We start from the raw sequence: 25,691 nt of genomic DNA on the forward strand, positions 1-25,691 counted from the left end.
AAACTCAACAAACAATGGGAATGTTTTAATATCTGTAACATGTTCTAGTGATGCACAACTTGATACTATCAAAAACCCAGCCCTGCCTCAAACTAAAGACTGGCTCCGGTTACTCCGCTGAAGGTGAACTGTTGGACAAGTCTCCAGCTTCCCATGACCCTGGCAGTTCCTTAAAAGTACAAACAAAGAACACATTTACTTAAAGGTACACTGTGTAACATTTTGGACTATGCTGTTGCCGGCAAAACAAAACATGCTCCTAATGACCAGCTCAACACAGAAAATGCTATTACTGCAGGGGGTAATAAACAAATGGATTTGGATGATAAACTTACCTGTTTAAATCTCAGATTCTACTGCCTATAGTCACATCTCCATGGAGACGAGCTGGAGACGTACCCACTCCGGGTAAAGTTTACAGTCATATCTTAGGAGGGGTGAGCCTCATCAATGTTTGTTTGTACATTTCTGAGGTATTTTTCAATGATGAAAATATCTGCCATAAAATAGATGCTTGAATTTCAATTTTATTTACGGGGTAAAATTCTACGCGGTGTGGCTTTAAATAAAAGACATTCTACTTTAAAAAAAAAACACAAAACAATTGTATCTAACTATTTAAAAACAACAACACACACACATTAAAATTGAAAGGGTTAAATGTGCAGTATTTTAGTAAGAAATTATTAAAAAATTGTATTGAAGTAAACACTTTTAATTTGACTTAATTACTTTCCACCACTGCCTCACTGAAATTAGCAGAGGAAGATGAATGAACTATAGAGGAATTCAAGTAGGGTAAAGTCACTTACACATTCTTCACTCACGCAGCATTCTTAAAAAACAATAGGTACAACATGCCCACAGATAAAAGCACCACCTATCTTGATAAATGGCTCCAGTATTTAAATGCATTTAGGGTTTTACCTACAGTCTACTGTACAACACAACAATTAAAGAACATTTTCACATCCTGAGGTCAAAGACTAGAGCGACATCAACATAGTGTTTGCTCAGATTCTTGTAGTAAATGATTCATGAGAGGGACAGGCATGACAGCGAGTGTAGGAATGCCTGCACACTGTCTCTGATTTTGGTTGATTTAAATATGGCTTTGTTTTTGTGGGAGGGTTTGTTCTGCCTGCTGCCATCTCTGCTCCTCCTGGTGTTGTTGGTAGCTGTGCGTCGGCCTGCTGTCTATGCCTGGATGGGACAATCAGCTGGAGCAGTGGGGTGGACTTTGTGGAGGTGCCTCTGTCTGATATTGCATCTACCCCTGCACACGACAACCCAACCTGGGACATCTATACGTGGCTCTGATGGGACACAGTTTATGAGCAAGCGGAGTGCTTTGGCCCAGTACCTTCAACGTCACTGTGGCGCTCTGACCAGGCCTACACTTGCCCCCTGGCCCAGAGGAGACCCCCACTTCCAGACCATCTTGGGTCTGCTATGGGGACCATATGCACATAGGGTACAGTTCACTCGGGACCACCTGCTATTGAAGGATGGCGGCATTGTAGCATTGGATTGGGCTGTAGGGACCGGTTCCAGTGATCCTAATTTGAGGAGGAGGTGTGAAGGCAGCTCTCCTCCTGTGCTGTTCCTGATCCCGCAGCTCTGGGGTGGCCTGAGCTCCCACCTGAGCTCCCTGTGCCACACAGCCACCTCCCAGGGTTTTTATGTGGTGGTGTTTCACCACCGTGGGACGGCAGGCTGCCCATTGACCACCACGAGACTCACGGAGTTTGGAGATTCAGCTGACTTTGAGCAGGTGCAGCTCTTTTGAATTTAAGTCACAAATATTCCGTGTCAACACCACTGTTGTTGGGATTACTCCATCATCAGGCAAATTGCAGGCAGTGTGCGGGAAGTTTTATTTTTATTCATGTACGCTGGGATTTTCCCTCATCTCCTATGCACCTGCTTCAAGTCATTGATGTGAGAAGTTTTTCTTCTATAAAAATAATCCAACTACTTACTTGCAATTGTAACCCGTTACATTACCCTTACTTATTAAAACAATTTATCTAATTACAGTGGTAGATTACTTTACTTTTGTAATCCACTAAACAACACTGGTCAACAGTGGAACCAATAATGCACTTAGTCAGACCAACGAGTGATACAGAAATACATCCATCATTCATTTTCTGCAGGTATTGATGCAGGATAAAATAATAACATGTCCATTTTCCCTTTTGGCGTCTTTAATGGACCTTATTAAGCCTGTTGTCATGTCTCCTCTGTTCCAGGCGGTGGCGTACGTCCACAGCCGTCACCCATCCTCGGTGCTGCTGGCGGTGAGTGAGGGCTCTGGGTCTGGGACTCTTGTGTCTTATTTAGGAGAGAAAGGCTCCAGCTCACGCCTCACTGCCGCAGCTGCCATCTCTCCGGTTCTTCTGGGACAAGCGTGGTATGAGACTGCACTGCCTTCCCTCTACCACTGGGGGCTACTGTATCACCGCAAACAGCAGCTCCGCAGGTGTTTTTTCTTTCTTTTTTTATTCAAATAGCACAAATAACACTTGTGAAACTACATCATGCAAAATTGACTTTTTTAACCGTGTTATTTTGTTATATCTTCATCAAAAATATTTACAGGAGTTTGTTTTGTTTAATGTTCGCATGTTTCAATAATCCTACTCCATCTCTCCCATTCGTTTCATACTCAAAACATCAGCTCACACTCCGATATACATCACACAGACAAACCTTTGAAGCTTCTCCGAGTTCAAAATCCCAAACCTTCACCAAACCTGTTCTAATCCTGACTTTTTCACAACAGTGCACTCTCTGGTGGCCCGTTGTATAACTGCATTTAATAACATATTTAAACCTGGGGGCATTTAGTTGACATCATTTGAAGTTATACTACAAAAAGGCTAAGGGGGTCTAAAGTAGATGTGAAATCATATGGGAGAGCCTGGTAATGTGATGCAGTATTTGCTCACCTCGAGTTGAGCTAAAATTATAAATCAGTAAAATTAACACATTTCCCATTCATTCAGGATGTTGCCCAGCTATGGAAATGATCAGCATGTCTTCAGGACAAAGGGCAATGAAAATATGATTGTTCTTAAAAAAGTGGTCATGCGTCTCACTTTACCCCACCCTCGGGGTAAACTGAGACAGACAAGAGAAATCAACGGGTTGAAGTGAACCACTGTAGAAACACCATAATGACACGTGTTGTAACAACAAAAGCTAGACTGACAACCACACATTCCCAAACTAATGTTGGACTAGTAACAGAATCATGGGGATTGGTCAAATCAAATACAACATAATTCATTAAAAATGTTTTAAGTAACAATCACAGTGTGGGTGTCAGAACAGCTGGTGTCTGAGCACAAAAGGTGATCAAAACCAGCTAGTAGCCTACGCAGCCTCGGAGTCAGAACATGGACCCATAATCAGAACTAGCCAGTACACAGTGTGGGGCCCAGAACATAGGACCATCAGAACCAGTTAGAAGAGACACAGGCTGGACCCACCTGGATAATTGTCTCACTTTACCCCATAGCTTTTTCTCACTTTACCCCACAGCCACCATTTTAGAAAGAACAACATCTCCAGCAATTCAGGCTAATCTTTAACCAGCATCAAGCACATGGGTTTACATGTTCAAGTTCATCAACATGTGTGATCATTTGATAACGTTCTCAGCAAGAAAATTTACTTTTACATGTGATTAACACATTTTTGTGAAAAACATACTTACCACAGCACCAGCACCAACATCTCCTACCTGGCAAGTGTGGAATGGGAGGGCCTTGAAATATAATGGTCACAAGACCACATTTGTGTTCCGTTGCCTAGATACAGGGGCTATCCCACATTACCCTGTTCCCCCTATGCTTGTGTGTTATAAGAGAGTGTATGGCTTGTGAATAAACATTATCACTTCTTTTAGATATGCAAGTTCATTCAGAAAAGTCTTGGATGTGGATCATGTCCTCAGATCTTCATCCATTAAAGAGTTGGAGGAGAGACTTTTTTGTAGCGACCTGTCTGAGACGCTGTGGGGACTGTCGCCCTCTGTCGCCTGGGAACTAAAGGACCGCGCCCATCCCACCAGCGACTGGGACAGTTACTGGGAGAGGAACGAACCACTGAGAGACGCGGATGAGGTGGCTGTTCCTGTGCTCTGCATCTACAGCCGGGACGACCCTCTACTGCCCCCCGTCTGCTCTCCACCTCTCAGTCTTTTTCAGTGCAACCCATACTTCATGTTGCTCAGCACTGACACAGGGGGGCACTGTGGGTTCTCTCTCCAAACCAGTAATAATCAGTCTGAAGATGTTAAGTGGAGCCACTTGGCTGTGTTGGAGTATTTCAGAGTCGCAGTGGATTTCCTGAAAGGGGGAGAGAAAGATGTAGGGTTTTGGATCGGCCCCTCTGGAGAGCAGAGAAACAGGACCAACACCATGGCTTCTGTGAGAAGAAGGAGAGCTGCCGCCACGAGACGAGCCCAGATTCAAACCAACAACCAGAGTTTGAACGAGGCCGATGAGTTTACTTGGAAAAGATCATACACACGTTAAAGTAATAAAGGACCTAAAATAAAGTCAGCTAACAACACCACTTTTTAAAGCGATATCTGTACTTTTTACTTTATAATTTTGAATGCAATGACCTTCAAAATGTGTGCAAAATATTAACTTTTTTACTTTCAGCCCTTGTTCTAGTAGGGAAAAAATGATGGTCTTGTCCTTAAGTATAGTTTAAAAGCATAAAAAAGCATTACAATTTTTTTTTTTGAAAAAAGACCTTTGTTTGCCATGTTTTCTACAATTTTTATTTATTTTTTTCACGAAAAATTCCAATACTTTAATAGTTTGAAGGCGCAACAGTATAATTGTCAGACAATGTAAGATATGTGAAAATACAGCAAAATGTTTTAATAACTTTTCCATTTAGTTTTGGATCTTCAATTTAAAATGGTGTGTTTTATGTCCACGAGTTACCACATCGCTGATTAGCTGCAATTGTTCTTTTAAATCCTTGATTTTAATTTATTTTCCAAATGGCCATGTTGAATGGGATTTTTACTTCCGGAAACAGGGGCTGTAGAGCTCTATAGTTGTTGTGTACATTACTTTGATAATATGGTGCCACTACCCAGTTGTGAAATGCTCCAATAAACTAATTCCTGTGAAACATAGTGTTAGAAATGCATTAGGAAAGTAAGAATGAGTTTACACTTCGACAATTCACATGATTATACAAATAACCAAGTACAGGCCCCTGTTACTTAAAAAAGGATTTTTTTTTTCTGACTCGTGATGATTTGCTAGAATTTAATATTGTGAATTGTTCTGTTTAATGCAGCTCTCTGCTCCAACAGACATATGACGTCTGCTTCATATCACCACCCACTTCCCCTGTGCTTAGCCCCCATTGTGCTCTGAGTGAGTGACAGGTGTATTTAGCAAATCAAAGTGAAGTGTAGAGAGAGGTTAAACCATAGGCTAAATGTCCTTTTGTATCACACACAGCAAACAGCGACGCAACAGTTCAAAGGGGGAACTGTCGCAATATGTACTCAAAAGCATTTGTATTTCATGTGTCAGTTACCAGTGACTTAGCTATAAGTTTGCTGTGTTACTCATATTTATGGAAGATACAGATTTGCTTCCATCATATGCATTTGTATTCTCTACCCTCTTTATTATTAATACAAAATCATACAATGATAAATCACATTTTACATTATATTATTATAATGCGCGCTGAATGTCCTAAACGCGAGTTCACCTCACAGTCTCCCATACTCGTACAAATCAGGCTGGTCCCGGCTGAGCATCGGAGAGCTGACAGATTAGGCACTCACAAAGTGCCATGGTCATTTAAAAACCTGTAGTGTTTGCTTTGGGGAAGGTGGGCTTAAGCCCTTTGTTATGAGACAGGGTCAATGTGAGCAATGCATTTACATTTAGTCATAGTTTGGTTTAAACATTTTTACAGGAAAAAAAAAGCTGCACTGTCAAAAACAAAACAAACCCACACACAAATGAAATATTAAAATTACTTTATTACAGATGATTCTTTATCCAGTAGCCCTCTTCCAACAAAAAATAGTAATTACAAACAAAATATTACATTTATCCCCTAAAGTTTGTATCTGTAATTCTTTTATACACTTTAAATCATTTAGTCATCTGCAGGAATAGCTTCTTTTTTTCTTCTATATGACATTCAGCTTTTTGCACAATCTATACAGTTTAATACAGGTCTGTGGACCAAGGAGAAAAAAAACAGCAAGATCCACCAAGTGACGGCGAATTAAGGAATACTGATAGACTGTACAGAGACGAGACCCCTCCCCTGCAGACTGCCAGCCTATGGCAGCTGTCCTCAGCAGTGAGGTCATCACAGTAGACTCTAGTCTGGTCAATTACTTGTGCAATGAGTGCAACTGATCCAGGTCAGAGTGGCCAAGGTCTAAAGCTAGACTCTGCCCTGACAGAAAATAATAACGCCGGGAGTTTACGTAAACAAAAGAGAAGGGCTAACTCCACGGCCCGGCCCCTGGCAGCGATGCATGAAAATAACACAACCCTTTCTAGCTTCCACAGTGCTATCTTTGGACAATGACAAAATGCAATTTGGGTCGAACATTTGGTTCAACGGGATATGATCTGAGAAATAATATAAACAAATGCTGGACGAGTCCATCTTATTATGTGGTCAACATGTATTTAGCACTTATAACTATTACTTTTAACCAAATTTTAAAATAATGTAATACACTGAGTTGTGTACGAGCCAGAGGAACTTAACTCCTCCATTGACCCAAACTTTTTTCCCTAAAAGAAACTATAGATATTCAAAACTCAATAAAATTCGGCCACTGCTAAATCAGAGGCTAAAACCTTTTATCAATTTATGTGCAAAATCATTCTTCCTCATTCCACATTTGTATCAAATGCCATTTATTCAAGGCAATCTGACCTCGGCTGTGTTGTTAAATTTACAACAGAAAATCTGTAACATGGTTCTGAACTCACAGTTGTAAGTTAAAGTGAGCCACCAGTGTCTGCAGTTTTTAAATCACACTGTGCCCACATTACAAGCTTTGATTTGTCCATTAATTTCTTCTTTTCAAGTTGAAAATATACAATATAGACAGCGTTTCTGTGCATTCCACCTCCTAATATACAATGCATAATATCTGCATTTCACCAAAAAACTTCCACCTTTATCAATACTCTATATAAACATACATTTACATAGCCATCAGTGTGCTCTCACTGGAAGAGATGGGCGGGGTGAGAGAGCGGGCTGTCAGAGCAGGGGAGAGTGAAGGGCATGGCTTTGGAGATGCCAGCACCACCACCACCATCCAGGGTCCCACAAAGACATGAGAGTCAACCTGCTGTTGGCAAGAGGAATCTGCTCATACGGAGATGGCTGGGTGTGCTTCAAAGTATACGGAACTTTGCTCTATTTTTGTTGTAGGAAACCACAGATAATCTCTGGTTAATGGAAACCCAAAAGCTCAGGAAAGCCTACACAGGAAAGTGTTAAAACTATGTCCAGCAGTTACCCGACACATTTCTGGCACAATCTCTTTGAAGCACAGCAATACTTTGGCAAAAAGGCATAACATTTTATATGGCATCATCACATCTGATCGTAGTACCCAATGCCAATGCAAACCAGAAATTAGCCGTGATAATACGCTTTCCATTCCCCTGATTCTTGTTCATCTCCTCACTTCACAACTTTTCTTTAACCAACTGCACATATTTTCTCATTTAATGCTTTGAGCAAACATTTAGAACACTACACAGCAGCATAACAATATAATTTTGTATCAATGCACTCTAAATACAGTATTGAGCCTAAGAAAGTTGCTATTCCACAACATGACTAAACTACACTGCATCTATGGCACCAGAGACATGGCAAATAAGACCAATAGCTATAAGCAGTGGTGCGTAATGTAAAGAGGCTTTTGGGTTTCCAAAAAACTTGTGCTGACACTTTATGATGCGTGTATGGAAGGTGACCTAGTGTTAAGACTGACCTACGTGGCCACTACTATTAGGACAATGTCACCTTTACAAATTAGGTTCCATTTACCACCATTCACATTTGTATGTAACTAATGGTTGGCTGTTGAGGGTTTCTAACTTTGGCTGTAGTTAAGAATTTGCTATGTACTTTGACTTTTTCTTAGTAGAACAACATGTGATGTTCTTGGCAGATCTCACAAAGGCAGTCAACAGTAACTGCATTATTAAATGTCCCAACAGTAGCAGGCTCGTGTGTCTAGGTATAGGACAGGTGGGAGCCATTGGAGATTTGGGAGGTGATGCTGGCGCTCCTGCTCATGGCCTGTTCACTCCTGCCCCCTGATGACGTCCTCCTCGAGGCCTGTGGGCTGTTCCTCACCCCAGCCCCGCCTCTTTGCCCGGCCCCCGGGGGGTGCAGACTCCAGGGAGGCGGGCCACCGGACAATATAGGATGGCCCCAAGGCTGCTGTGAAGCAGAGCCCCCCTGTTGGTGACTGTGCCCCCCGCCCCCTGCGGGCCAGTGGGAACCACCCTGAGCCCCATGGGTGGTCAGGACCATATTACTGAAGCCCAGACGCATAGACTCAGAGTCGAAGGCCTCGATCTCTCGTGCCTGACGCTCCAGCAGAGAGCGGATCCTCTCCAGTCGCTCGTTCTGCAGCGCCAGCATCTCCTCCTCGATCTGAAACACACAGTGTTATTTTCGTCACATTAGACAATGTCGGCTGTGCACAGTTTAAGCAGAGTTGGCAGTGCAGTTTGCAGTGTTTGTTTTTCACCTTCTGTTCGAGCAAAGCCCTTCGCAGTGACACCCTTTGCTCCAGGTCACGTCTCTCCTTGTCGTGCTGTGCGTCTGTCTGCATCTTGATCTTGCTCTGGTAGGCGTTGAGCAGCTCCAGCTCCTGCTGCAGCTGCATCCTCAGGACCTGGCCCTCGCCCTCCTGCGCCTCGTCTAATCGCAGCTATGTCAAACATATCACAAAATCAATGTCCACAATGTTTGATGGTACTGGAAACCAACATCAAAAGTCTTTGTGCAGCAGTACGTACAGCTTGTGAGGAGAGCATCTCATTGATAGAGTGGTCATATTGCTCTGCCAGAATGGCCAGTTTCCTGGTCTGCTCCTCCTTCAGCCTCTTGAGCACAGCCTTGTGCTCAGACTTAGGCGTGGTTTCCAGCAGGTGGTTCCGCAGAGCCTTGTACTGCCTGGTCTGAGTCTTGCACGTCTCCTGAAGCTGCTTTTTGATCTGAAGCTCTTTGGACTGATTGGACAGATGAAATGTACCAACTTCGTTATATATATTTCAAAATGTGAAACAGTGAAACAAAAAGTGCAAGTACCTTAAGGCTCTTGGGCTGCTGCCGGACCTCCATGACATGCTTCCGCCGCAGCTCCCTCTCCCTCCTCTTGTTGTACTCCAGTTGGTTGGTGAGCTCGGTTTGGTGCTGGGTGCGGATCAGCTCAGCCCGTGCTTTTTGAATCGTAGCCAAGTGTCTGAACTCCAGCTCCTGCATCGACTCATGGTGCCTCAGCAACATGGCGTGCTCCAGGTCTTTTTGTGTCTGCCGCTTGTTTAGCTCCTTCACACAGGACAATAATGACAACCAATGAAATGTGAATCTCTGAATAATAAAAACACACAGTGAACGTACCTCTCTGGCCAGGTCCTGCTCTGCATTGTGTCGGTTAATGAGGATGTGCCGCTTGAACCGTCGACACTCCAGCTCCAGGTACTGACGCTGCTTTCTAAGAAGGTTCGCCTCCTCCTCCGCCTGCAGACAACGCACAAAGTTAACTCACATACTAGAAAACAAACAATATTCTGCATTATATCCTTTATTTATTTTATAATACTTTTTCATATTATTTACACTTATTTTAAATTTACTTCAGACCTGGTAGTTCTGGATGTTCTCCTTCTGTTTGGACAACCACTCCTGTTTCTCCTTTTTAGGTGTTGATTGGTTCTCACTCAACTCCTGCAAGTACATAATTTATTGTAGATATTACAGTATGGGAATTTGTCAAGGTAAAATGAAGTGAATATAGTATTTTTTGCCTGTGCAGTACCTCTTTGAGCTGCTCTTTGCGCAGCTTGTACTCTCGCTTCTGAGACTCCAAGAAACTGCTCAGCTCCTTTTTCTGCTGAACCTGGATGTGCTGCTGGAACTTCTTCTCCTCATTGGAAAATGTCTTTAACTACAAATCAACATGATACAATTGGGATTGTCAAAAATGTAGAAAGGTCCTTCATTAAACACAATTATTTTATTATTTCTGTACATTTTAAGATTTTCCGTTCAATATAAGGAACACCAAAAGGATCAGACGTATCTGAAGTATAAAATGCTAATGAGTTTTATAGAAAAGTGGTTTTCTTCATTGATCAGGTCTCAATATTGTTGAGGTAATGAGGTACAGAGGTATAGACTATAGAATCAAATTTGGAGGCTAGAGCCAAATTCTTACAAAGTTGAAACTCTCTCCTTCTGGAGCCCACCCCATCACTCAGAACCTCTGCTCCCTCATGTACCTCCTTCTCCAGTGCGGCCTGGTGTTTCCTGAGCAGTTTCTCCATCTCTGAACTGAAGTTGTTCCTCTGAGACTCGAGCTCTTTGTCCAGCCTGAGTCGATGCTCATCCATCTCTCCCTTCAGCTTGTTCTCCAGAGCCAACAGGTGCTTCTGGTGCAGACGCCGCATCCGCTTGTATCCCGACATCTGTTCCCTCAGCTCAGAGTCCTGTTCGTGCTCCTGCATCTCGCGGGTCACCTGGGAAATAACACAGGAATAGCCATCTATTATAGAAAACGCAATCTCAATGGCCGCCGCCTGGGCGCCGCCATGTTTATTTCCCATACCGACTTTTAAGCTAAGCAGGGACGGGCCTGGTTAGAACTGGGATGGGAGACCGTTCCTCGGAAGCTAAGCAGGGAAGGGCCTGGTTAGGACTGGGATGGGAGACCGTTTGGGAACACCAGGAAGCCTGGCAACAGTACTGAGTGTGTGCGTGGTTGGTGTTGGGGGCTGATGTGTGCAGACTGGTTGCCTGTCCATGAATAATGCACCAAATTGTTAGGCGACTTTGAGCGTCTGGAAAAGCGCTATATAAGACTAATGCATTATTACTCTTATTATTACATCCGCGGCCGGCCCCCACGTGACGGTCCCACCGCCCGCGGGCATTGGCAACGGGTCCATATGGACCGCGGTGCTGCTGTCCGAGGACAACCCGCTGTCACAAAAACGCAAGTGCACGAGATCTGACTGCCGTGCGTGTGCGCGCATCCAAACAGGGCGATGTGTGCGTGTGTGTGTATGTGTGTGCGTGTGCGTGTGTGTACAAAACCTGCTCAAACACGAGCCTCTAATCACACGCGCTGCTCCGACTGATTTCTCCTCCGTGTGAGTCAAAGCGAAAATGAAACTACCGCTTAACGACCGCATGGCCTGCACTGCGTAGTTTTTTTTCTTTCTTTTTTTTACTTTGCTGCTGGACCATTTGTTTTCTATTTTGCTTTCACGTATTGTGAGCCCAGAGGTACATTTTATTCTAAAGCAGCTTTGAAAGCATTGCCAATTTTTTTTGTAAGGTTATAAATACTGTCTAACAACGATCATTAGGCTATTTCAGTTCAAAACCAACTTATTACTTTTTTTATTGTGCACTACCATGATGCACCAAACCACGGGTCTTGCACCGTGAACTAAACTGTTAGAGCTGAACCCCTAATATTTATCCATCATTATTCCACTGTCTCTTGAATCCTGTTCCCCGACTTAGCGAAAATATTGTCGTTGTAGTTTATAAGAAAGGAGTACGGGTGCATCAAACACTCCAATTGCAGTTTGTTTGAAAAAAAATGTAGCATTCATTATTTTACACATTTGTAGAGGCCATAGTTTTTGGAATGGGTTGGGAACCACTGGTCTACAGCTGAACTGTGTGACGGGTTGGACATTTCTTTGTAATCACTCACAATCTCAGAATATCAAATGTGGAGACTAGCGAGGTCTCAGCTAGTCATAAAGAAACCAATGTGATTTTTGGATTTCAGCACGTCAAAACTGTCCTAAATCAGCTCACAAAGCGTAGACAGAAAATTTGTTGCAAACCAGTGTGAGGCACAGAGATTCTTAGATGAAATCTAAACTTGGAGCTCATTGTAAAAGTATTCTGATGATGACATGACTTTTCCCCCGTCATTTTGAGGACTATTCACCATTAAAAGACAGGATATTGTGTGTTGAATTCTTAATTGTTATATCAACTGTTAACCGCTCTAGAGTGAGCTGGATAAACAGTGATGCGGCAGTTTAACGTGTTGTTGATATTGTAACGTCAGGTTAGATTGCAGAGCGAAAGGATTGATTCTACACACTATTTCTCCAGTCACCAAATAACCATGGTGTCCCTAAGCAGTTAAGCAGTGAATCCTCACGAGAGATGCCGTGCGGATGGTGGCGAAGTGCTCCCTGTTGCGGTAGTGCTTCTTTGGGGCAGGAGCGGGCGTTTCCTGGGGCTCCGTGGGCTGGCTGCTGTCTGCCTGCTCCCCTGGGACGCTCTCCTCCTCCTCCTCCACCTCCTCCTCCTCCTGAAAAACCATCAGCCGCAAGCATTAGCACCATCCTCTGGGGGCTTTACAAAGCAAACACTAAACACACTGCACTCAGGGAAAAGGCAGCTGGAAAGAAAACAGATATTGGGATTCACTTTTTCACTCAAAATCTCTTAAAACGTGTAAAAATTATTTGTTTTTTTGTTTTACACATTGCAAAAACATCAACGGTCAGTCCGTTTTACAGTACAGGATGAGACTTTGCATGACATAGGCCATAGAGAGTGTGAATGGGTGACTGGTCGCTTGCTGTAAAGCGCTTTGGGCCTAATGAAGGTAGAAAAGCGCTGTATAAGTTGACTCCATATACCATTTTCACCATATTTCTGGGACCCACCGGTTTGACGTGGATGACAGAGCTATTGGACATGACGGTGTGGTCCCCTTCGATGAGGTCCAGCTCGCTGCGGTTGTCCTGGGATGCCTCGTTCAGGCTGTTGACAGAGCTGCTTTGGGAGCTGGCACTGATGGACATGCTGGGGATGGACTGGTTACTGCCAACACTGTTCACGGTTCCTGTTCTGCCTGCACCGGGCTCCAGCTCCTGAGTCACAGCACGCACAGGTACAAAAACAAGTGGGTTGTGCATATTTTTTTATTTGTTTTAAGGAATCACAATCAAAAAACAAAAAGGGACAGGCATTGGTCTACAAAGATCAGCTTCTTCACCAGTTTAGTTCATCCCTTAATTGTCTAATATACACTATCCACAGCAAAGGGCATAACCCACAACAAGATTTACATTTTAAAGTGACTCCTGTTGACCAAAGTGCTTTGCGGAAATTCAATCCAATACCATTAAATTAAACCAAATACATGTGTGTACAGGAATCACTTTGGTAGGCTCAGTAAGTGCTCACTCATCAGTTCATACCTCATCAGCGTCTGTGGTTTCAGCGGTGGGGCCGTTGTGTGCCTCCTGAAGAAGGATCTTCTTCATTTTGCGATACTGCAGGTTGTCCAGCTCTCGCACTGCATCCTTGGTCCTCTGAATCAGGTCCATCAGCACAGAGTCCGGGCGCTCCCGCTGAAGAAACGCATGCTGAAGACACAAAAATTAGGATTAAGAATGGCAATTTGTCTTCTTCCTTTGTTATAAATAAAATACGGAATTCCCATTAGTTATTGACAGTGATTTAAATGAAGTGAACAAATTCAAATGTACTGATGGCTTTTGTCTACAATAATTGGCTTCAACTGTATGTTTGTAAGACATTATCTTTTAAAAGTTTCTGTAAAAATCTGGTTTGGAGCTGGGGGAACAAGGGAGATTTAGTTCTCTGGAGGGGACACTATCGTATTTCCCAGATTCACAATTTTTTTCATGGCTTGGCTGGGGATGCGACTTATATATCAAATTATTTTCACACTGACCGCCACTAGAGGGCGCTCTAGGCTTGTGTACCAATATCTCTTAAGACCGAACACAAATGCCCCCAAATAGAAAGTTCTGCAGATTACAAGCTGCAAGTAGTGAAATATGCTGCCAAAAACGGTAATAGTGGTAGAAAGAAAGTTTGGAGTGAGCAAGAAACTTGTGAGGGACGGGCGAAAAGCGGAGGTTACTCTTACTGCAATTAATCGCGGGCTAAAAGCTAGAGGAACGAGTTTGCGAGTGGGTGTTTGAACAACGTGCTGCTGGGAGAGGCTTGTCAATGGTGCACCAGAGTGGCTGGTGCAACTTATACTCTAGACAGAGCAACATATATATGTTTTTTTCTCCCTCATTATGCATTTTTTGGCTGGTACGACTTATACTCCGGAGCGACTTATGGAAAATATTGCAGCCTTTTTCCATTGCAGCCTCACATTTCCAAGGGACTCAGTGATTACGATTAATCTTACTTCTTGTACGGTAACAGTCAGACTAAGGCACCTATTTGTTTTGCTTTTTCTACCTGCATTAATATTTAAAAACATGACAAAGATGCTGTTCACTCCGCTTCACCCAAAGGGACCACTTCCATTAGCAGCAGCCTCTAATGGCCTACACGACAGCTGCTCAGACACTTAATGTTGGCACAACTCTCTCCTCTTGAGTAATTATTGCGCTCCAATCTACAAAAAAACCCAAGCTCTGTTTATGTTGAATCCGGAAATAAAGGATTAGTGACTTAAAAACAGAGGCTTAAGGGACAGCGAACGCAAACACAAGACGAGAGATTTACCACAGCTTTCTCCTTCTGAGCTGACCCAGCCCGGTCTGACTGTAGATTAGTACTCACCCCCAGCATGTCGTCGGAGTGCGGTCGGTCCTGGGGAATTTTCTGAAGGCAAGAGTCAATGAAGTTCCTAAAGTAGTCTGTCCTGGAAGTCAAAGCACAGGATTGTGAATGTACAATTAATGCTGCATTTGGAAAAATAGATTGCCCGAGAATTTATTGATAGCATGTAGCCTTAAAGGAGACATATCATACATAATTTTTTAGGCTTCGAATCACGTTATAACGCTGTTCCCTTTAAAAATGTCAAAATATCAATAGAGAAGTGCCCAAAAGCAGCTTTGTGAGTCATTATTATGCATGATGTGTCCATATAAAAGAATACTGTGACATTAAGTTGATGGAGTAGGGTTGCAAAGATTTTGGCATCGCTAAAACGAAGGGCAATCAAGAGCAGCGTAAAGTAAACACTCAAGATCACACTTGATTTAACGTTTCCCACACAATTTATGTTGTAGTGCCCAAACATGAATGTCTACTTTGTCCTGTTTCAAGTTTGCAAAAGAGGTTGGAATGAGTGATTAACTTTAACACTGCGTATGCAACTCACCATTCACTGGACTGCAGTGTGGGGCTCTCATTCTGCGCAATATGGTATAAGGCACTCATTGCATTCATGTTAAACAAAGGAGGTTTTCTTTCCGCTTAAGCAAAATAGAAATAAGGGATAGTGATTAGTCGCAAAATGAAAGAGAGAACATGCTTCAGAATGAAAACTGAATGCCGTGACAATGTGGCACTTACCTAATTCTATACAGGTGATCCCCAAGGACCAGACGTCCACTTTCCCATCGTACTGACCCTCATCCATAGCCAGAATCACCTCTGGGGCCATCCTAGTGAGAACAGTTCATAAATGGGAAATTAAATAAAGGGCTCTCTCTTGGGAAATGCAACAGCTCAAAAGAAAATTAACACTATGCCTATGTAATGTTCAAATATTTATCAAATGGTCTCCTTTGCATCAATTCCTCTCAATCTCGATCCAATGCAAGCACTTCCATTTTTTTTGGGGGGGGGGATGGCCGGATTCATATACTCGGTCACATCAGGGCTAAACCAGGTTATTAGGTCTAAATCCTGCTCCTTCAGTGCCCAATGAAATCTCAACTCCGACATTTGAATGCGGGCTGCCAGGCTTTTACTGTGGGGAGTATGCAAAGTGGCACTTTCCATACTTTCCATCTCTAAATGCTGCGTCACCGGTCCATGCCGACCGAGGACAATCGTTTCACCAGAGCGAGTGTGAATGAGCCCTTACCAATATGGTGTCCCCACAAAAGAGTTGGCGGGGGAGGCGATGGAGGCGGAGCCGAAATCTGCCAGTTTGACCAGCCCTGGTTCAGTCAGGAGGATGTTGCCGGCTTTCACATCTCTGAGGCAATAATGAACAGGTTATCAAAAGACTACACAAAGTTCGACATTATTTTTGAAAATAGTAGTGCCGTTTTCCAAAATGTAAATTGCCCCTGGAAGACAAACTAATACGTGATAATGTATTGAACCCATAGGACTAACCTGTGGATCATATTGTGGGAATGAAGGTAGGCGAGTCCCTGCAGAGCACCGTGAGTAATGGCTGCGATTTCTACTTCCTGTAAAGGCTTTTTATGAACTGACAGACAAAGATGGCATGTTATTACACAGCACTATAATATCAACACAGAACAATATATGTAACGGAGCCTCCTCTCACCTTCTAGCAGGTCTGAGGCCGAGCCAAGACAGTACTCCATGGCCAGCTACAAGCAACAGCACCGTCAACGTTAGGATTAACAAATAAATTAAAGAGTTAAAGACTCTGAACTGCGTACCCATGCGGTGTGCTCTCGGAGGTAACAGCCCTTGTACTCGATGCTGTTGGGATGTCGAATCCTCTGCAGAAACTTGACCTCTTTAATGATGTCCTGCCATTTCTGTCGCCACAAACAAAGACTTATTAATTAGGGCTGCACAATATATCACCAAATTATTATGTTCGCAATATTAGGTGCAAAGAAGCCACAATACATCATAAAATCATAAAACCTTAAGTCATGATTTCCTTAACTTTAGCCTTGTTTTGTAAAGTTATACTTTGTTTATGGTTTTGCATAATTGTAAAATGTAAAATTTATAAATAAAGTTTAAAAAAACAAAAACTTTAGTCTTGTTTTGGTCTGACGTTTTTTTTACAGCATTGTTTACACTGTTTTGAGAGGATAAAGTCAAATATTGCAATTACATTGTTTTACAATATTCTGACAGTGATGATAAATTCTATCTTTTCTTAATTTTTTCTTAAAACAAGGACATTTCACAGCACATACGACATGGTGTCTAGAACTGTTCTGTGTAATACACGGAGTTGTTTGATTCACTTAAATCTGAAGGTTTTTGTGCCTGTTGACCTAGTGTGGGGCGTTCATTAAAGTCTAGATCATTTGTTATTTCTGTTTTACACAGCTTTAGCTGAAACTAGTGCACTCCATCTTTGTTGTTGTTTACTGTTATCATGTGATTCACCTCATTCGACTGTTTGCCGCTGTAAGACATTTTCTTGATGGCCACCACCTCATTGGTGCGCACATCCCGTGCCTGAAGAAAAATGAAAAAATAAGACCATTTAACCACATGATTTGAAAAAGTATAGAAAATAAATGTGTAAAAAAGTGAATCAGCAATATGAAATACATACATTTAGTCACTCATAGCCTAAATAACAATTTTACAAATTTGTGACCATGGAACATGCCTGGACAACTGAGAGCGTACACAGATACATTTTAAGGAGTTTCTGAGCATTCAACAGTTGAGGAGATGCGGACGTTAATAATAACCTGTGACAATTTCCTCCAACAACTCCCAATACAGAATATAATCTAAGACTCATCAACAGAACTAGTGTTATATTAATATAGAGTCCGTACAAAGTATACAGCGCCAAAGCTGCCATGGCCGATCTCTCGGAGGTCAGAGAAGAGTTTCTCTGGGTCTTCTTTGAAGAACAGGTCCGCCACCTCCGGGTCCTTCAGACTTCCTGCCCTGACAGAGGAGGGCATTGTGGGTAATGTAGTCCCTTTTCCCACTTGGAGTGGATGGGACTATCTGGGGGCTGATAATCTCCAAAGCAGCTGAAGATTCATCTGCAGAAATGTGTGGGTCTTAGAAACCACCTCATGGGCACCTGAAACACAGAAAGTAAAACGAGATAAGACGATAAAAACACAACCTAATATTACCTACACAGACACGTTCAAAAATACCACTGCACATAATCAAAGCGCCCTAAATATGCTTCATTTTTCATTCACTGAGAAAAAAAGATTTATAGCCTATTGCTCTGCAGAAATATGTAGTTATTTTTTTCATTTCAAAGGAAATCACAAATTAGCACTATTAATGCAAACTGTTCCTCAGCCCCAAAACTAATAAGAGTAAACAGATTTGTGAAGAATAAAGTCAAGCATAAAGTACAATAAATTAATGTAGCCATCACTTCAGTAACCTTTTTTGTAAAATGCAGGTCTTTTTAACCAATTATTGCAGATGTGCCAACTACAGTGACATCTAGATCATGCTCATATTCAAAGTGAATGAGCTAAATAATAATAATAATGATACTAACAGGTAATAGACACAGACTGTACAGACAAACCTGTTGTCTTATGACACAAGCAAATGCAAACACAAGGCTTTGGAGACAATTTATGCAAAAGTGTTTTGTTGCGTTGCAGTTGACACTTGGACAATGGATGTTTGTTTAAACCAACCCGCGTTAAAGTCACAAGGTTCAGAAATGGCACAAAGACCATTTAATTTTAAATCGATTTTTATGAATAGAAAGTTATTCATACCAAACCGTAAGTAACCTCTGAGCGTGATTAGATAATACCCCAGGCCAAACAGACCTTTCAGTTTCTAATACAAATATTTGAGCCGCTACTATTCACATCGCATCTATTTTAAATGAATCCTATATTGTCAATCATAAGAAATTATCAGATTGAGCACAATTTCTATAATGCTTTGCTTCTCAAATTTGTGTAGTGTTTTCAAAAACCTGTAATTTGACCAAAAGTAGGACATCCAAAGGACATTGTGATAATCATTCATCATCATCAGCCACTACTTAACAAAAGCTGTTCAAACACAAATCACAGCTCCCTAAATAAAGGAGGCCACTCGACAGGTTTCTCCGGGAAGTCCTCTCTCCACACAACTGCGACCTGCTCTGCTCCTGCCACTGACGACAGGTGCGCTCAGTCACAAGGGGTATTCCCTGCAACAAGACACCGGCCTTTGTCCAAATCACTGCGTTTAGTTTGTTTGTACGTCATGTAACATTATGCAACAACAGTCCCTCTGAGGCTATTAGGGAGTATTGACAAATCAAACTACTAAAGCAAGCAGTTACAGAAAACCGGTCTCTCTAAACTCTGATTAGAACTGCTGTATTTGTAATGAACTCAAACTAATTAAGTAGTTTAAGTGCTTAAAAGAAGGAAATAGGGAAGGGTGTGGATGTGTAATCTATGAAACATCACCCACATGCATCCCCCAAATATGTAAGAATGGTCAAATCATGTATTATTTTACTGATAATGTTGATGTACTTGCAACATTATAAAAGGCCCAGGACCATTTCTCCTCTGTTTACTCAAGAGGAGAAATAAATGCACGCCTTCATAAAGAGAATTGTTTTAGATATGTATGATGGGTTAAGAGAAACAGACAGGAGCAGTAACACACACTGTGGAAATGGAGACAATAATAACTGACGAAGCTATTCTTATTCGCTCGTCCTTGTGTAGCTCATACATGCCTACATCATCCAAGATTTCATGTCAAAATAATATCTCTTTTCAGTCATAGTATCAAGTATGATAAAGGTGATGGATCCATAACAGAAGAAGCCACAAAATATCACAAAATCCCTCCGGTCCGCCATCTGATTCAGATATTGACACAAGATTTAACGACAAGCATAATGTTAAATGGTTTGGTAAAATATTCAAACTGGTCTTGAATATTGTAATATATTAGCATTTTTTTAATCATATGCTACCATAGTATTATAGAACATTTAAAATAGCAAATTAACTAATCTACTCAGACATCAACTATCAAATTGAGGGTGGATGCTGCGCACTTTAATAAAGGGAACGCACGAGTAAAAAAAGCCCATTATAATAGAGCATGTCATAAGAGAAGAGTGTCTTAAAGAGCTGTCTCCAAACTTTCTGGAGTGTGTTGGGTTTGCTGTGAGGAGGAAGTGAAAGTCCTGCCTCATGTCCCGGGATGTGGTGCAATGGAGGGATGTGGCGCTCGACAGGAGGGCCAAACGCCAACAGAATGTGACCAAAGACCATCCCTAACATGGCCTTGTCCCGCCACAGCTCATCCAGTTAAACTTACTTATTTAACCTTGTCTTGCCTGTGTATGCTGGTGTATGAATGAGAGTGTGAATGGGCGAGAGGTTCCTTGATGTGAAAGATTTTTCATTATGAAAGATAAAGCTATTTGACATGTACTTTCGGAACTTTTATCTAATTGCAACCGCTATACAGTAATCCACACCCACCCATGAAATAATGCAGCCCTAAATAGTGCCATATCTGGGCTGGTCCCAAGACACAGACAGACACAATTAACCCAAAACACTTGTTTTGATGAAAGATTGTGTCAAATCGACCAATATAGTTCAAATTAAATAAGCCTCACACATTTTCAGATCAGCGCCGACTCCCACAGACCTGAAACTGGAGCAAACAGTGTGAGATTTCTTCAGGTCTCTAATCCTTTTTGATGGAGACACTTCCATGTATTATAAAATATGACAATCTGCTGACTAATTTAACACTTGAGACGGCTTCAATCGGATACTGTGTTTGTGTCTCCCACAGCAAAAACAGTGAGGGCGTTCTTTCTTCTTTCTTAGTTTGAAGAAAATACACGGAAAAGAGACTTGGAAAATGAGCGAAAATAATAAAAAAAACAACGTCAAGATTAATGATAAACCAAGGCTAAACAAATGCTAAATCATGCGATAATTAGTCGCGCTTCGAGTCGTTTTCAAACAGAAAAAAGGCAAGACCATCGGGTTCAAGGTAAATACATTGTGACTTGCTTCTTGACCAGACTGTGTATACCGACTGTGTATTCAAATATTAGAAAAAACATCTATAAATGGCTTGTTTGACTTTGCCTTTTGCCTGCGATCCAACAACAGATAAGTGAAAGAAGATGGATAGAAGGCTTGCCAAGTTGGAAATCAGAAAAATAATTCAGATTCACACAAAAAAGGTGTCTTACTGTGTTCCTACACCAACAAGCAAAAACTGAGAGGTCATGGTCAGAGTGTGATGTCACTGACTGTTCATGGGTGTGAGACGGCAGCTGCCTGAAAAGGTGAGTAAACCACTAAAACATGCCAACTTCTGTAAACTTTTGGATGTCAAGTGCGAGTCAGCTTTCACCGAAGAACTGGATGAATAGTGCTAATCTAAAGACTAAGTAGGCATCCTAATCACTGACTAAATGCCATGTGTTTTTTGGCTGGAGGTGAAGAAAAAAAAACTAAAATGGCCGACTGGGGAGCATCGGGCCAAATGTTGTGGGGAGGGTTGGGTTTCACACAAGACATTGATGTCCCAAACCTCCATCCTTGACAGCGGGTATACATGTTTTGGTGCAGTAACCAACAAAATAAAAACTCTCTGCTTTGCTCGAGTGATTGAAGAAGTGGTGGACGGTCTGTTATTGCCCAATTTCCTTGGAACGAAAAAAGGATATTCTGTTTTGTTTGCCAGACAACCCAGACAAGGAACACATTAATCGAGAGACTGTTGTTCTAATGCTAGGTCCCCCTTTAACTGTAGGAGGTACTAACCAGTCTGCTCCATCCATCCATTCACAACATCATTATGTTTCCTGTAGATCTTAGTGACGGTGATGTTCAGTGATTCAAGTTCAGTAATGACGAACACATGGTTTACTGTTTTTGTTTTGTTTTCAAAGAATAGTTTTCCATGTGAAGGATACTGGTTTCATGCTTTCTAACTTGGACCAAATAAACAATAAAAATTCTATAAGTTGTCACGCTGTGATGAGTACATTAAAATTGGCATTATTCTGTTTCTATTGAATATGAAAGCCTCATGATTTAGAGGTATCTGCTCTTTGTTCTGGAGAGAGTGCATACTTGGTATCTTGGCAAAATGCTGAAAGCCTTGGCAGACAAGCTAAGAAATGTCTTAGGTGACCCAACCCACCCCTCTCTCCCCATACAGAAAACACCTGCACAACAAAAATACTGGTGCCACAGATAGCCTTGTGGTGAAGGCTGCACTTATGGCAGGGTGCTGTTCTGTCCTTAGTGTCGTGGGTTTAAGTCCCAACTCCGACAACTTGCTGAATGTCTCTCCCTGCACTTCAACCCTGTTTCACCATGAGCCGCCACAACAAATAAATGGCGGCCAAAAAAATCCTTGGATGAGAAAATAAATAAATACACATGAATATAAAATATTGTAATTATTATTATATTATTATTGTCATTCACCTGCTGACAACAAAGCCAATAATTACAACAGCTTTTTCTGACGATAACCAATACAAGTAGAACGATTGATGTACTGAGCCAAATAGTGGACACAGGCTGCAGAGGGACATGCAGAGAGCAGCAGCAGACCGAAAGGACAAGCTGTACCTGCCTTTAGGATGCAGACAAAATGATGCAGTAACAACGCAAGGTTTACTTAAAATACAAGCCAGAACACACTGCACCACTGACACTAATAGAGTGTGTAGGTGTGAGGAAGTAGCCAGGAATCAAGCCGCCACAAAGCATACTGCCTGCTTACTTGATCTCTAAGCAGAAGAAAGTGAATAATATAATCAAACAGCACAGTAACGGATTGACAGATTACATTCAAGATGGATCAACAAGCTTTGTACACTGTACTTATTTGCTTCAATTCTGAAGTAAAATTGAGGCAATCTCAGAGATGCACTCAAATGATTTGATATGCAATTACACATGTGAAGGATGTATCTTTAATAAAAGGTCATACTCAGACTAAAATACCTGTAAAGAAACAGCACAACTAGATATGGTGTATATGGAGAAATTAAGCCGATTCACAGCAACAACAACAACACATTATTATTTAGATAATCAGCTTTTTATGTTTAAATCCTGAGCTTTCTATCTCATCTTCTGTGTCAAGCATTAGTTAAGCCAAGTCACAGATAAGCCCAGAGGAGTAGCTTGCAGAGTGATAGTCAGGGTTACGCAATATCAACACAGGAACCGAGGAATGCGCCTGGCCACTGCACAAAAATCAGCCATCGGCAGCCAATGGACAAGAGCCTCTCTGGTCATTTTCTCTTGGCAGGCGCAAAAACACAAATACATGAAGTTCAATGGACACACCACCACCCGGACCAATGTCACCTACCGTCTTTGAGACAGTTCTCCTCATGCTGTGCTACTGAGTACTTTAGAGGTGAAACGACTTTAGGGGAATGAAAAGCGTGGAAAATGTAGATCTATAAACAAGTTTCACTTGTCACTGTGGACAACAACAACACTGAGGGAGTGGCACGCTTCTGAACGATAGTTGCATAAAGCGGATTAGCAGCTAACGCAGCAGGCCAACACTTCTTTGGGTTAAGCAGTGTGTTACCACTGGTAATATGAGTTGCAAGAAAACATTGATAAGCTGCATGTACCGAGCCTGGATGCCATAAACCGCCTTATTGTCTGATAAATAGGGTGAAATGAAAATGTCGTTGTACTGGTTGGGAGCGAGGCAGGCTCCAATCTGTCGACACGACCTACCATTCAAGTTATGACAACAACTTTTGGTCAGCTATCGCTAGTGAACGGGAACTGTCACTACCCGATTTGCATCGCCTCCTGATTTGCATCAAAAAATTCTCTGCGCATGCCCGAACTGGTCGGTCATATCGACTACGGCAAAACAACACGAACAATCAACATCGTCACCAATGGTTCTGCTCTCAGTTGAGAACAAATTTGCTTGGTAAATTCATAACCTTTGTCTCCAAAGAATAGAGCAAGTCTGCTGACATGGTCTGCGAGCAACGACAATAATAAAATAAAAAACCGTTGCAGTAGTAAGAAACCTTGATAAACATTGGAGTGTCTAAATGGAAACTAATCAGCTTGGTAGTTTTGTGGTAATGTACATTATGGACAGTGTGATATAGAACCGGCTATTTATATACATTTGCTGTGTTTTAGTTAAGTACACATGCCTGCCGCAAATTGGGTAGTGACAGCATACGGAGAATTAGCTAGCTTCCAGGCTAAACAAACGTCAATGCAGCTACTAAATTTAAATTAAATAAATATCTCGTACAAAAACGAACGTAAGCGACATACTTACATCGTCTTGACCCAGGTTAGGGCACCGGTTTCGTGAAATGCAATAATCCAGAAAGCGTAAACACGACCGCCGCTAAATCACAGATAGTGCAGTCTTGTGAAATCAAGGAGCCAGCGTCTTGCTAATGCTAATTTGCTAACCTTAACGGTGCGATCGCGCTCAAAATAAACTTTTCAAACAAATTCGAACATTCCTAAACTCCCCATTTCAGTCCTTCCTTTCAGTTCGTGATCTGCACCGGTTCCTCAGACCAATCATTTGAGTTAAATAGGGCCTGGTGAGGACTGTCAAGGCTACGCGCTAGCTGTCACGGAGCTTCAGGATGTTGGCTAATAGGGAGCTGCTGCTAATGTCAGGCAGAAAGTTTCTCTTCAAAGGTTGGTCCCTAAAAAATGGCGGCGAGGAGGTTCGTGTATTTTCCTTTTTTTGCGGAAATCTGGAGCCCCCAAAATCCTCAAAGCCGTAAAGGATAGGCTCTGGCAGCTTGGGTTGATCTAAACGGAGCAAACGCATGTGAGGGAGATGTTGCGCCCAATACTGTCCACAGCTGCCTGCCTTGCACCACTGTTGTTGTTGCCCCCTCCTGCTCCTCCCCGATCAGTCTGCCCGCTGCTGCAAACACTGCGAGCTCCGTGGAGAATTAGGGAAGTTCGTGGCAGGTGAATATTTATAATGCGCTCCTGGTCATAACTCAGTATTTGTGCGCCCCAATGTGCTCCTGACACTGAGCTCTTAACCTGATTAACAGTTTCCAGCCTGGCCCTTTTTCTATAAATAGGCAGCTATTGTCAGGTAAAATGTGTCAGCATTTGGGGCAAAATTATGATTAATGCTATAATTTCTGTGTAAATATATCACTAGTAGAATATTCATTGAAAAGTGCAATCAGATTCTAGGATGGTTTTTACTGTAGTACAAGTTTGTATCCCCTTGCATAAGTGTAATAACATACCCCACTAGTCTTTATGTTGCTGTGTTTTCAGTACCATTTTGTGTCACCATCTTAATATCTGATGTTTGTTGATAAAACTTACAATACACTGAAGACTATTAAGGTAATGGAAATTATACTAGTGTGTGCAAACAGATTAACACAAATACCGTACTGCACGTAACATCTAAGCATCTCACGGGAGTATATAGTGTGTATATAATCTGCAATGAGGACCAATATACAGTGATTTCTTTGGCAGTGGCAGCAAAGAGGTTAAAGATGAGCATTCCATAACAGGCTGTAGGTTTGGACCAGTTAGAGAACAGGATCAGGATTGGAGCTCTGTGATTGGCCACGCGGGAGCTCTGTTGTCATGATGCTGTGAGTCAGGCCCAGTCTGTGGTCTGTATCCAGGCGCAGGAGTACAGTGGAGCCAAAGATATGGATGGATGTACAAGGGAACTTAATGTCCTTTCACTCTGGGAGGATGGTATCA

General features: G+C 42.1%; 2 protein-coding genes across 4 annotated transcripts; one reads left to right on the plus strand and one right to left on the minus strand.

Moving 5' to 3' along the window:
* Positions 1 to 1,051: 1,051 nt before the first annotated feature.
* On the plus strand, positions 1,052 to 4,547 carry LOC306970160 (protein ABHD15; the record flags this gene model as incomplete). The annotated part of the gene is made up of 3 exons (XM_079566035.1): positions 1,052 to 1,774; positions 2,256 to 2,485; positions 3,917 to 4,547. The coding sequence occupies exons 1-3, from the start codon at positions 1,109 to 1,111 to the stop codon at positions 4,545 to 4,547; spliced, it is 1,527 nt and encodes a 508-aa protein (XP_079422161.1). The 5' UTR covers positions 1,052 to 1,108.
* Positions 4,548 to 8,139: 3,592 nt separating this feature from the next.
* Positions 8,140 to 24,956, minus strand: taok1b (TAO kinase 1b). 3 transcript variants are annotated; one of them, XM_079566024.1, is made up of 21 exons: positions 24,262 to 24,956; positions 17,775 to 18,031; positions 17,371 to 17,442; positions 16,680 to 16,781; positions 16,562 to 16,607; positions 16,384 to 16,480; positions 16,127 to 16,240; positions 15,610 to 15,701; positions 15,416 to 15,509; positions 14,869 to 14,950; positions 13,518 to 13,685; positions 12,981 to 13,187; positions 12,467 to 12,619; positions 10,560 to 10,796; positions 10,097 to 10,225; positions 9,922 to 10,005; positions 9,679 to 9,798; positions 9,367 to 9,606; positions 9,075 to 9,287; positions 8,804 to 8,986; positions 8,140 to 8,706 (listed from the first exon to the last, which is right to left on the minus strand). In XM_079566024.1, the coding sequence occupies exons 2-21, from the start codon at positions 17,904 to 17,906 to the stop codon at positions 8,281 to 8,283; spliced, it is 2,991 nt and encodes a 996-aa protein (XP_079422150.1). In that variant the 5' UTR covers positions 17,907 to 18,031; positions 24,262 to 24,956; the 3' UTR covers positions 8,140 to 8,280. The 3 variants fall into 3 exon arrangements, with proteins under 3 accessions (XP_079422150.1, XP_079422152.1, XP_079422151.1); XM_079566026.1 differs by having other exon boundaries at positions 12,467 to 12,616; positions 24,262 to 24,955; XM_079566025.1 differs by lacking the exon at positions 24,262 to 24,956 and adding an exon at positions 23,308 to 23,730.
* Between the last annotated feature and the right edge of the window lie 735 nt (positions 24,957 to 25,691).

This window comes from Gobius niger, assembly GCF_951799975.1.
Source record: "Gobius niger genome assembly, chromosome: 11".
Lineage (NCBI taxonomy): Eukaryota > Metazoa > Chordata > Actinopteri > Gobiiformes > Gobiidae > Gobius > Gobius niger.